This window comes from Macrotis lagotis, chromosome X (assembly GCF_037893015.1).
Source record: "Macrotis lagotis isolate mMagLag1 chromosome X, bilby.v1.9.chrom.fasta, whole genome shotgun sequence".
Lineage (NCBI taxonomy): Eukaryota > Metazoa > Chordata > Mammalia > Peramelemorphia > Peramelidae > Macrotis > Macrotis lagotis.
The window spans coordinates 152,787,666-152,800,935 of record NC_133666.1 but is presented as its reverse complement, the minus strand read 5'-3'; the positions used below and the strand labels follow the sequence as shown (position 1 = coordinate 152,800,935).

The window sequence follows — 13,270 nt, the reverse complement described above, 5'->3', positions numbered from 1 at the left end:
TTTAGAAAATGGTTTGGATTGCTCAACTTATTTTCTTATAAAATGTTTCAAGTTCACTGTTTAAAAATTATAGAAATTCCCTGAAATTTCTCTGAGAGATCATAAACTTAAGTGAAGCATCTCTAAATTTATATATTTTTCTTTATTATTTTTAATTCCTAGAATTCTGGCATAGTTCATGCTATTCAGTAGTATAATACAGATAAATATTTCCTTTTAAAAACAACATGAAAATGTGTGATTTCCTCTTTTGTCCCACCCAGTAGTAAAAGTTTGTGGAATAGTAGGCACTAAGAATTTACCTTCAGGCCAAAAAACCCTGATGCTTCCATAATCATAGAGTACAGTATGTACAAAGTAATACTAGGTCTAATTAGAGTCTTAATATAACACTATAGTTGCTGGGCATATGAATGTACAAATGGAGGAAAACATTACCCTGATTTAAATAATTTGATGTCTATGATTAAGCATATTAATTAATTGATTCATTAAGCATATTAATTCCTAAAATGCCTAAAAGAGTAATATAGATAAATATCATGTAGCAGTTCTGTCTGGGGAAAAGAAAAAAGGAAAGATTTTGCTTCTTCATTCAGCAAAATAATAACAAATAAAAAGAAACATAAGTAATTTAGACAACCCAAACTGATTTGGATATGTGTTTTGGGCTTCCATTTCAAATTAATTTTGCCCCATCTTCCATCTTGACCTCAGCATATCTGTTTAGGTTCCTTAAAGCTGATTATATTTGGTGACTATTAGTAGTTAGGGGAATATATGGAAAAATAATTTGAGGATTTCAACAAATGTGACAGTATGTGAAGATTTAAATGCAAATTTATATATTTTTTTGTAAGGCAAATGGGGGTAAGTGGCTTGCCCAAGGCCATACAACTAGGTAATTATTAAGTGTTTGAGGTCGGATTTGAATTCAGGTCTTGCTGCCTCCAGGGTTGGTGCTCTATCCAATGTGTCACCTAGCAGCCCCTTAAATGCAAATTTAAATAAAATTTAAATAAAAACTTTCTGTGAGAAAGTAAATGTACCTATTATCACTTTATACAACAGGTTTCATCCTAAGCATTCAATGTATATCAAATTTTGGTTAATTTCATCATATTGTAAATGTACTAGAGAAGTTTTCTACTGAAACAAATATTTTAGTAAAATGAATAATCCCTCCAAAATTTAACTGTTCTGCATTCATATTTATATATATACATCATTGACCATATGTGCTCATATATGGATACTTGCTATCAAATATCTCCTAATTATTTCAGTTTCATATTTGATGGCATCTACATGTGAGATCTATATGGTTTCTTTGCCTATATGATATTTCCTTTTTCTTTTTAAATTTTCTTTATCTTTCCTTTTCTTGAAGAGGACATAAACAAAAATCTAGAAGAATAGGATAAAATCAAAGTCAAATGGATATATTTTCAGATCAGGAAAAAATTCCAAATATTTTGAGGAAGTGAGGAAAATTTACAGCTGCTTCCACCATAGCTTATCCATGGTAGTGAAGTACAGAGGGCAAACAAACTAGCTGCTTCTCCACAGTACCTCAAAAAGTCTAAATTTTTCCACTCTGGGAACTCATAAAGAAATTAAATGCCATTGTATTGTACCCAGTGAATCTTAAAGTGATTTGGATTTCAATTTGTTATCTCCCTTGCATACACAGCACACATGCACATCCTATTATAAAAAAAAGCCAAACAGGATCTGATCTGTACAAGCCTCAAACATTTTCCAGCTATGTCATTCTTCCAAGGTTATGTGTATAGACATTGTTAGTTATTTTCCTCCTCGCCTTTCCGTTCCTTTCTCTCCCAAACCTTCACCCCCACCAGTTTTCATGATGGAAACTTTTTTCTTTTTCTTTTTTCTTTAAAGAAACTTAAGCACAAAAGGAAAATTAAAAAGCTACAGACTGATTTGGCAACAGCTAAGCAGGAGGCTGCCATTACAGTGCTGGAACTCAATGAGAAGATAAAGACTTTATTTGAAGGAAAGCCAACCCCTAGAGGTCAGTATATCCATGGAACTAGAGGTATGAGTGACTGTTAGGCCACTGCAGTACACCAAAGAATAAGGATGTTTAGTATCAGCATCCTGTCCTGGACTGACCCCCTTTGCAGCATGGGTTGATGTAGTACACTATCAACTCCTCAGGATCTAGGATAAACTTTTCCTTAGGGGTAGAAAATGTGATAGAAAAGACCTAGCTAACTGCTTGCTAGAAAAAGACTTTGAAGATGAAGGAAAAAATTAGGATATAGTCAATCAGATTTCATCTTTCCTGAGGATTGAATAATTTTCCTTTATCTTCTCTAATATTTAACAAAGAATTTTAGGAATAATGGAATCATATTGAATTGAACTGAATATGATGTGTAATAAAGGAAGGGGGAAAAGGAGTAGGAAAGAAAGGAATGACTACCTCTAGGAGCAGGGTTCAGAAACAGAATAAATCATTTTCAGAAACCAAATGAATCATTTATCTGCAAATGGATAACAGACATGGAAATGAGGGAGGCAGGTGAGTACAAGAGACAGTGTTTGGACAAGGAATAAACAAGAAAGATTGGAAAAGTTATCTGAGAGTTCAGAAGAAATTGAACAGCCATGAATGTCTTATTAGGGAAAAAAAACTTGTTTCTATCCCAAAGAGAGAGACAGAATGAGAAAAATCAGATTCTCTTGAACATGGTACTCTTCTATCAAGTATGAATAAAATCCATGTAAGATCTGTTTTCTCTTTGGTGGATCTTTTGCAATGCTTACAAATGAAATTGTTCCTTCATTTAGTATGAGCCACATTGTTCTTACTTCAGAATCATACAATACTTGAAAGCAACACAGAGGAGGGGAAGAGGGACGGTGTGGAAACAGAAGATGAGGAAGAAGCAGTAGGTATGATGACTCTAGAACACTGGCCATGAAATTGTTTGGAAAAACTTTTTACTGATATATATCTGAATTTAATGTGAAACACTTGCAAAAGAACAATCTGAAACCAGAATAGTGAGTGTTCTTAGACATGAATATACATTACTGTTTATGTAGTATCTTAACATTGTCAGTGAATGAAGATATCTTCTAGTCCTTTGAGTCATATCATAATAGATGAGAACATGAGGAGAAAAACTGGATGAGCATCATAAAGTACCAACGTCTTTGAAAGGAAAACAAGATCATTGGAAAGGTTTTCCTTAACTCAGAATAGCAGTGCCTTTTCTAGTCATTGTGAGATGCATTTCATGTGGAAGAAGAATTAAACTTGTTCGTTTTGGTCCTGGGTTGCAGATCTAGCACAATGATTAAAGAACAGGACAATGATTGAAAGTAAGGGGAAAATATTTTGACTCAATAGAAGAACAAACTTCCTAATGCAGTGTAGTATAGTGGAAAGAACCTATATTCAAATCACAACTCTCCTACTTATTTTTATGTGATCTTGGACATATCACTCACCTCACTGAAACTCAGTTTTCTTATCTTTAAACTGAGTTTATTAGTCTAGAACAGGGATGGGGAAACCTCTGACCTACAGGTCATATTGGTCTGGCTATGTCAAAGCAGGACTTGAAATTCAATAAATCTATAACTTTTTAGGGGTGAATTAAATATTTGACCAAATATAGCTCATAAATGATGTTATAAATCTCCAAATGGCCCTTGGCAGAAAAATCTGCCTAGTCTAGAACATCCAGATGCTTTACAATTTTCATAAAAGCAAAAATCCATGAAATTAGAGTTGGGTAAAATGGAATTGACTACTTTGGAACATAATGAGTACTCAATATCTGAAGGTCTTCAAGTGGAAGTTGGATGACCTTATTGGATTACTGTAGAAGACAATATTCTTCTGATAGAGATTCAATCACTGAGGTTCTCTCCTCCACTCCAGTGCCCACCCCTCCAAATCCCTGAGATTAGTTATTAAGGGATATTTTCAGACCCCCAGAACTGGAAAGCTTTATCATCCTTACTATTTGCAAAACTTCCTTAGTTTGGTCTAGTTTATATTTTTCTTTTAAATGATAAATTATAAATAGACTTTTTCCTCAGACTCAAATCTGGTGAAACATTTTACATATTTGTGAGTAAATTATTTTCTCTTCAACAAATGAAACTAATTGATCATGGAACTTTTGAACAAATTTTATAAATTCAATGATATCTAATAGGAGGGGAAAAGGGATAAAATTGTTAAAGGAACTTAATATTTTAAAAATTTAATACTTGGGGCAACTGGGTGGCACAGTAGATAGAGCACTGGCCCTAGAATGAAGAGTACCTGAGTTCAAATCCGGCCTCAGACACATAATAATTACCTAGCTGTGTGGCCTTGGGCAAGCCACTTAACTCCCTTTGCCTTGCAAAAAAAAACCTAAAAAAAAATTTATACCTAAAGGTAACACCTGACCATATCTCTAATTCAGCATACAGAAGAAGTTGGTAATTGCCATTAAGGAAGTTACAGTAAGATGTTTGGTTGAGATGAAGGAAGCTTAACAAAATTTAAGTCCCATGTATGATACTTGGAATAGGACTGGAAATCTAATGAAAGAAGTCCTTACAAATTATCCATTTATTGTTCTAATCTCATGGAGGTAAAAACACCATCAAAACAGTCATTTTGGTACTTTAGGTTGTTGAAGGGAAATAAGATGATGGGGGAAAACTGGCAGCCTGCATCATGTCCCTATCCCCAGCTACACCAGAGCCTTTGGAAATGTTACCTTAGGTAGGACTTGGAACTCTTTCTTGGTTGAGCTGAGTTACCACTCTCTTAGTGGGAGAACGCTACTCTGTATTATTTGGCATATATTCTCCTTTGTGTACTTTCTGTGATTTGTTTTGCTCTTAACTTAGATTTATTTAATCATTTCTGTGTATTTATTGTGAAACCGATATTTAGTGGGAAGTGATTCAAGCCTTGGTTATAGAGCTTGGGGTCCTACTTAGCCCTTTAATGAAACAGTGATAAGATGTTTAGCTTGAACGTGAAAACTCCATCCCTAGACTTTATCTGTTCCCTTATATATATAAGGGAAGAGATACTTCTAGCCGGTTCCCCTTTTCTCTTAGGAGAGCTTAAGCTTCTGGATCCAAACTCCTGCTCCTGCTCCTCCTGACAGGAATTAAAACCTCTCTTGGAGAAAAGGCGGGGTGGGGAGAAGAGAAGAGACTAGAGATGTCTATTTTGCCTCACTTTGAACAACACAACTATCCCTGCCATGCTGCAAATTGGGGACAGTCCTCACTACAACAGGATAGTTTGAGAACTATAGTAGAAAGACTCAGGAAGAGCTTCACAGAGAAAGTGATGCTTGAATTGCATCTAGAAGTTTAAAAGAAAGGGTGGGTGGAGGACTGGTGGGGCAAGCCTGCAATCTCCACTGTTTGGGAAGGCTGAGACTGGTAGATAGCTTGAGTTTAGAAATTTCAGCAAGGCAAAAGGTGATCTGATGTCCCTACTAAGTCCAATACAAATATTTTGAGGTCCCCAGGAGTGGAATACTACCAAAGCAGGAATAAAATAGTCCAGGTCAAAAAAAAAGGGAAGAGGTTAAAGTCTCTGTGTTGATATTTCCTTAAGATTTAGACCTAAAGACTCAGATTGTGTACACTTCCTTTTCACCTCAGTACAAAGTAGCCACAAGTGCTGTGATACTTGGCAAGAGTATCAAATAGACATGGAAGTTTCATTCAGCTGAATCTACTCAAGATTTTCCAGTGTCTGTGTTTGTTCAATATCCTTATTCTACTATAGCTAAGTATATGTCTTTTTTGTTAACTGTTGAATGACCTACAAATGTCTCATTTTTAACTACCTGAGTCAGGCTCAGATTAGAACATCAAGTAAATTAAAGAGATCATTAAAAGAGAATGTAAAGAGTTATAGGTGACTCAAGATATAGAGCCCTGAGGAGCATTACATGATGATGGGCCAATTAGTAGTAGTAGTGGTTTCTCTTTGTGCTTGAAGAAGATCATGTCATCACATATATGATGACATGACTTGCACATTATATTTATTATAGTGAGGGAATTGTTGGTACAAAGTCATCCTTTTCGCTGCATTTTCCAGAACCATTTCATCTCTTGACTTGGTTTGATAGGAAACAGGACTTTTGGTGATGACTGGATGCTATGGAAGTCCTTGGCCTTATCAATGTCATTTTTCCTCCCATATCAGTGAGGCACCATGGCACTTCAGTAATGTTGAGTATCACACCATTGTGTTGATTTTGGGTGACATCTTTGCAATAACCACGGTATAGTTAATCTGTCTCTCGTTGGTTCTAATCATTAATAAGGTGGGTGAATTGCTCCACTTGGCTCTGAAACCATACTCCCCCCAGAACCCAAAGACTTTGGTTTGCCAGAAGCTGCCTGAAGAGTCATGGGAATTGCACTGCTGAATCTCTAGTCAATATTGTTTATGGTCAGAACTATGACAGTATCTGATCATCTTCAAACCTCAGAAGAGGGAGAAGGAGCAGATGACCCAGAAGAGAATAGTGTAATGAAAAAGGAAAGAATAGATAATAGCAGAGAACAGTCAGCAGAGTCAAATGTAGCAGATAGGTTTAGAAAAATTAGGACTAAGAAAAGACCATTGGAATTGGCAATTAAGAGGTCATTAGTAATTTTGGAGAAAGCTTTTTTAGTTGGGTGATAAGGTCTAGAAGTCAGATTCTCAATTGTTGAGAAATGAAAGGAGAAGAAGAAAGCATGGTGGTTATGTATAACTGTTTCTAGGAGTTTGAGAAAGGAAAAATTTAGGATGATATCTTGAAGGGATGATGGGACTGATTGAAAGTTTTTTGAGGATGGGCTTGAAACTTGAGCAAATTTGAAATTTTTAGCCAAGGAATCAGTGAGAGGAAATCAGTAAAGTTGAAATCATGGGACCGAACCAAGGGTACTTGTAATGGGATTGGCCTTGTCCATGGAAAAAGCTACCTCATAGTCAAATATGTGAACAAAGGAGGATATAATGGGGATTATGTCAAGAGGTTTTGAGATGAAAGGAATGTGAGGAAATGGAACTCATTGAATGGCCACAATATTCACCTTTAAGAACTAAAATTCTCAGCTAAGAAAGAAGGAAGAGGGAATAGATGTTGGAAGTTAGAGAAGAGATACTTAAAGGAGTTTTTGTAGCAACTGAGACAATCAGTTTGGGAGAGATAAAAAGATTTCCTTGTTTCTGTGAAAGAAGTTGAATAACATGAATTTACAATTTGTCCAGTCAAAGTGATGTGTAACCTCCTCCTACTTCATCTAAGCTATACTTGAAATAAAGCAGAGATGGATGGTGGGAGTAAATGAGGGTTGACATTTGGCAAGACATGTACACTGAGGAATAGGTTTAGGAGGTATTCATACATAGGAAGAGATAGAGATATAGTTAATTGTGGTCAAATAGATAAATGTGAGTTTTTAATAAAGGAAATAAAACATTTGTGGGCAATGGTGAAATATAGCCTATGATCAACCATTCTGAAATGTTATCAAGATGGAGAAGAGCTTGACTTTAGACCCTTCTTAACATTTTTTTAGGTTTTTTTGCAAGGCAAATGGGGTTAAATGGCTTGCCCAAGGCCACACAGCTAGGTAATTATTAAGTGCCTGAGACCAGATTTGAACCCAGGTACTCCTGACTCCGAGGCCAGTGCTTTATTCACTACACCACCTAGCTGCCTCTTAACATTTTTATTTTAATGTCATCATTGAAATCTAGTGAAGTCTATAAACAGACCCATTCTTAGAATAATACTTTTTGAATGCACAAAATAAAATATATAGATTTATAACAAACTAATTATATTGGAGTAAACATGATCAAGATAATTTTTTAAGTTCACGTACTACAACAAGAATTCCTGGTATAGGTAATGAGATTTAAGAAGCCTAAGAAATTGGAAAGATAGAGAATTTGAGAGAGCATCATCATGGATGTTGCAGTTCTCTAGTATAGGGAGAGAAGCTAAAGAAGAGAGGAAATAGAACCAGATGCTAGACTCTGTGAGAAATTATTATCCTATTTCTCCTTTCAAAAACCATCATCTGCAGACTAGAATCCAAATAAGAACCAATTCACACATTATGCCCCAGTTATTGTTTTCATATTATTCAAAGTAGTATTCTTTTGGTAGACTTTTCAGTTGTAAAACAATGGTTAAGGTATTACCCTCCTTGAATATCTATATTTTTCTTAGGAAACTCTTAATTTAAGCCCTGGAGTGTCAAATAAGTATTTACTAATGAAATTTTAGGTATCATTTGAGGTGGAGGGGGAAAAATGTGTATTAGGAGGTTTTGTATTGCCTCAAAAAGTCCTAATGATAGTGACTATCCAATCATGAGACTTGCCTTTGGTTATGTATGACAAACCAAATTTTTGGAGAGGAAGGGAATATATATATATATATATAAATTAAATAAATACACACATAATATATATGTGTATATATATATATATATATATATATATATATATATATATAATTTATATTGACCTGGATTATATTAGTGTTATTTCTCTAACATGATCTCACTCTACTTTTCAATTTCTTAGGTCAATTTATTAGTACATACCTAGCTCTTTTTTTTTTATTTAAAAGGAGCTAGGAGAAGTGTAAGGAACATTTAATGATAGTTAATGTGTTCAAATATCTGTTTTTTTCAACTCAGTAAGCAATTTTATTTGCTATATGCTTAAGTTGGCACTAAATAAACAAATGACTTCAGTCAGAGAGAAAATTTACTTGAAAAGAAAGCGTCTTTATTGTAAAATTGGCACAAAGGCAAACAACTCACAAAATCAGTTTTATTTGTTGATTTTACTTTGTGCAAATAATCAAGGCACAGGGTGCATTCTGTCTTAGTCTTTCCAGTTGACTGCTACTGCTGAAATGTAGAAACTATCCATTAGAGCATGCAAGCTTCACTTAATCCTTGGGTTTAGAATAGCTAGCTGAGTTGGAATTTGAGATTGAATTCACAAGACTGTTCTATCTTCCTTCTGGATAAAATTGACTAATGTTTATTAGGATTTACTTAAGTAATTTTCCAATGAAACTTTCCAAGTATAGGCTCTATCAGCTATTTGTGGGTATCCAGTGTCACTGAGAACTTCTCATAAGATTGTCATTCCCATTTTTGATCCAACTTGTGCAGCATCTGATAGCCTGGAATAGCTTCAAGTTCATTTTGTAGATGCATTTTGTGTGTGTTTTGGGGGAAGCCTACATGATGTGTCATATAATGTTCCTGGTACATATTAGCTTATTTCTCTTGTTCTATTATAAAAATGGTACTGAAAACTGACTCTGATCTATTCCTAAGCAATGTAGGAGTATTACTCCATTAAGGGAGAGATACCAAGAGATCCTGTTGTTTTATTTCATTTTTAAAAATTTTCATATTACTAGTACTTTTAATATAACTATTTGTAGATAAAGGGAGAGGAAAAGTGGAGAAGGGAATAAGTATTTATAGACTGCCTGCTCTGTGCCAGATACCATATTAATCTTTTTTTCCCAAAATTACCTCATTTGATATTTCATTAATGTTTGTTGAATGAATAAAAAAAACACGCAGAAACACCTCCTATCCCCACAGATTCTAATGTCAGAACTTCAATTTTGAACTTCCAGGTAAAGCTTTGAGTAGTGGCAATTAAAGAATTTTATTAATTCCCAGCTTCCAGAGTCCTTCTGAGAACTCTATCCAAGTCATTTTCTCCATAGTCACTTTGTCCTTCTGAGTCCTTCTTGACCTTTTTCCACTGGTTTGCTAGCCTGAATGGGAATTATATAGGTCTACATCCTGCCTTAAAGTAAGTGAGGCAGGATGGCAAGTAAGCCTTAAATAAAATTGTGATATAATGCTAAATTTCTTTTCTCTTGTTCAACCTTTGCCTTTACATATTTTTTCTTAGAGTTTCTGATGTCCTTGCACTATCTTATGTCTACCTAGATATTCCTGTGTTCTGTCCAGACTATCTAGTGTCTAGTATCCGTATTCACATGAGCACCAAGTCTCTGGATCTTTTTTTTAAAAAAGATATCACAAATGCATTTTATTGATATTTTTATTTAAAACAGACTTTTTTAAAGAAAGATTTTCTTTGAGTTTTACAAATTTTCCCCCATTCTTGCTTCCCTTCCCCCCACCCCCACAGAAGGCATTCTATTAGTCTTTACATTGGTTCAGTGTTATACCTTGATCTCAGTTGAATGTGATGACAGAGAAATCATATCCTTAAGGAAGTAAAATAAAGTATGAGATAGTAAAATTACATAATAATATAATGTAAAACAGACTTTCATTTCCTGACATATACCCAATGCAGAGAGTAATGCTATATAATAAAGGATGAAAAAGAGGGGGGAAATAACCACTTCAATAAAAATAACCACCAGATTTAAAAAAAAAAAGTCTGACTTTATATTAGGTATTACACACGGATAGTTAGATACCACAGAGTCAGTGGCAATACCATAACCATATATGTGTGTGAAAGCCACTAAGATCTCTTCCGTCCTTATCAAGGTGAGTACTAATCTTCCCAAAGGAATATAGATTTTATCCACTGAAACCTCACAAGATATCTTGGGATTCTTGCTTAAGGACCATGCCTTAAATCCAAATCAGTCTTGCTTACTGGTCTGTTGGTCAACAGTCCTCCACTTGATCATTGTTGGGCCCAAATGGTTCAGAGTGAATATTTATAGCAATTGTTGCTATTTTGTCCAGAAACCCTGAGAATCTTCCCCTCCCACATTGATTTTTTATTTTGGACTAGATAAAAGAAGCCATTCTTTGCCTATTTTTTTTTACCTAGCCTTAGAGAAGCTGGGTGGCTCAGCAGATGGCCTACTGGACCTGGACCATTTGGAAGACCTAAGTTAAACTCTGACCTCAGATACTTACTAGCTATGTGACCCTGGGGAAATCAGTTCTATTTGTCCCAGTTTCCTTATCTATGCTTAGCCTTAATCACTGATTGGGCTTTTACTTTAGTCAAAATAAGACCTAGGTCTACTACTATATCTAGGGGGCAGATCCAGTTGTCCTGTTCTATATCTTGCCACTGGACTCAGAGGGTTCCATAGGATAAAGTAAGTCCTCCCTCACTTTAATACAATTCATTTACAAGTCATGGCATCACCTTCCTGATGTAGTGGCCTTCTACAAGAACTGAAGGACAAATAGCAATACACACTAAGAATCCTTCATCTCTTCAAGGAAATAGAAGTGAGATGGGAGGAAGTTTTGCGTATTTCTTCTTTGAGATAAAGCTTAATCATTTAAATTTCATAGTATTGTTTTTTCTTTTTATTGTTTATAATGTTTTAATATAGTTATATGTATATATAATATATAGTTATATATGCACACATATATATGAGGAGATATGATCTGTTGCAAAGTTCATATGTTCTCTGTATTCACATTTCATAAGTATTTACCCTTTTTTAATTCTTTACTACTACAAAAAGTACTGGCATAAATATTCTGGTTATCTTTCTTTTTGTTATTGATTTCTTTGGGAATATATGCAATCTTTGAGTGAGTAGATAAAAACATTTTAGTCCCTTTCTTCACATAATTCCTAATTTCTTTTAAAGATTTTTGTAACTATTTACAAAATTTACAAAAATATTTATAGCAATTCTTTTTTATTTTTTTTTTTAGGTTTTTGGCAAAGCAAATGGGGTTAAGTGGCTTGCCCAAGGCCACACAGCTAGGTAATTATTAAGTGTCTGAGATCGGATTTGAACCAGGTACTCCTGACTCCAAGGCCAGTGCTTTATCCACTACGCCACCTGGCCACCCCTAGCAATTCTTTATATGGTGGCAAAGAATTGGAAATGGAGGAAATGCCCATCAATTGGGAAATGGTTGGAGTGGCTAGGTGGCACAGTGGATAGAGCACTAGCCCTGGAGTCAGGAGTACCTGAGTTCAAATCTGGCCTCAGACACTTAATAATTACCTAACTGTGTGGCCTTGGGCAAACCACTTAACCCCATTGCCTTGCAAAAAAAAAATTGGAAATGGTTGAGCAAGTTGTGGTATATGAATGTAATGTAATATTATTGTTCTACAATAAATGATGAGCAAGATGATTTCAGAAAAACTTGGAAATATTTACTTGATTTGATGCAAAATGAAGTGAGCATAATCAGGAGAACATTGAACAAAGTAATAACAACATTGTGATAACTATGAATAACTTAGTTCTCAGCAAAAAAATGATCCAAAACAATTCCAAAGAATTCATGGTGAAAAATGTATTCCATACCCAGAGAAAGAACTGGAGTCTGAATACAGATTGAAGCATATTGTTTTTACTTTTTTAAAAATCTTTTTCATGTTTTTTTCCCCTTTTGGTCTGTTTCTTCTTTTACATGACTAATATAGAAATTTTTTTTTACAGATTGTATTTTTTAAATAGTATTTTATTTTTAATTTCCAATTACATTTAAAAATAGTTTTCAGCATTTATTTTCATAACATTTTATAGAAATGTTTTACACAATTGCACATATATAATCAATTTAAATTTCTTACCTTCTTAGGAAGGAATAGAGGAAGGGAAAAACTTAGAATTCAAAAATTTTTCAATTGAATGTTAAAAAATTTTCTTTACCTGCAATTTCCCTCCCCAAAAAATGTATGGTGAAGTCAAATCTCTGTACTACCTAAAATTCATTAGTGTACTTGTCTTTCACAACATTTCTGACATTGACTATTTTTTGTCATCTTTGTCAAATAACTGACTGTGAGATGCAACCCAAGAATTGTTTTAATTTTCTTTTTTTTATTATTAGAGATTTGGAGCATTCTTTCATATGATTAACAGTTTGCAATTCTTTTGAGAACTTTTGCTCATATCCTTTGACTTCTAATCTATTGTGAGGAATAACTTTTGTTTTATAGTTATATCAATTATCACTATATCATATTTCATTATCAGAGATATTTCATGCAAATATTTTTCTCAGTTGCCTGCTTTTTTTGTTATTCCTACTGCCTTAGTTTATATTTATGCAAAAGCTTTTCAGTTTCATGTAGTCAAAATTGTTGTTCAATCATGACCAACTCATTATGACTTTATGCACCCTATCTTCTGCTGTCTCTTTTTTTGTTTGGGTTATTTTTTTGGTAAGGCAAATGGGGTTAGGTGATTTGCCTAAGGTCACACAGCTAGGTAATTATTAAGTGTGTGAGGCA

General features: G+C 34.4%; 1 protein-coding gene and 1 pseudogene across 3 annotated transcripts in view; one reads left to right on the top strand and one right to left on the bottom strand.

Annotated features, from left to right (window-relative positions):
- CCDC192 (coiled-coil domain containing 192) overlaps positions 1–13,270 on the top strand; it is a 392,505-nt gene that overhangs the window by 305,959 nt on the left and 73,276 nt on the right. For 2 of the 3 annotated variants that reach the window (XM_074201098.1, XM_074201099.1), the window contains exon 5: positions 1,906–2,038. In XM_074201098.1, coding sequence (XP_074057199.1) covers positions 1,906–2,038 — 133 coding nt within the window. Of the gene's footprint in view, positions 1–1,905; positions 2,039–2,820; positions 2,926–13,270 lie in introns of all 3 variants that reach the window. The other variant, XR_012471565.1, reaches the window with a different exon arrangement.
- Positions 10,492–10,600, bottom strand: LOC141503856 (U6atac minor spliceosomal RNA; annotated as a pseudogene).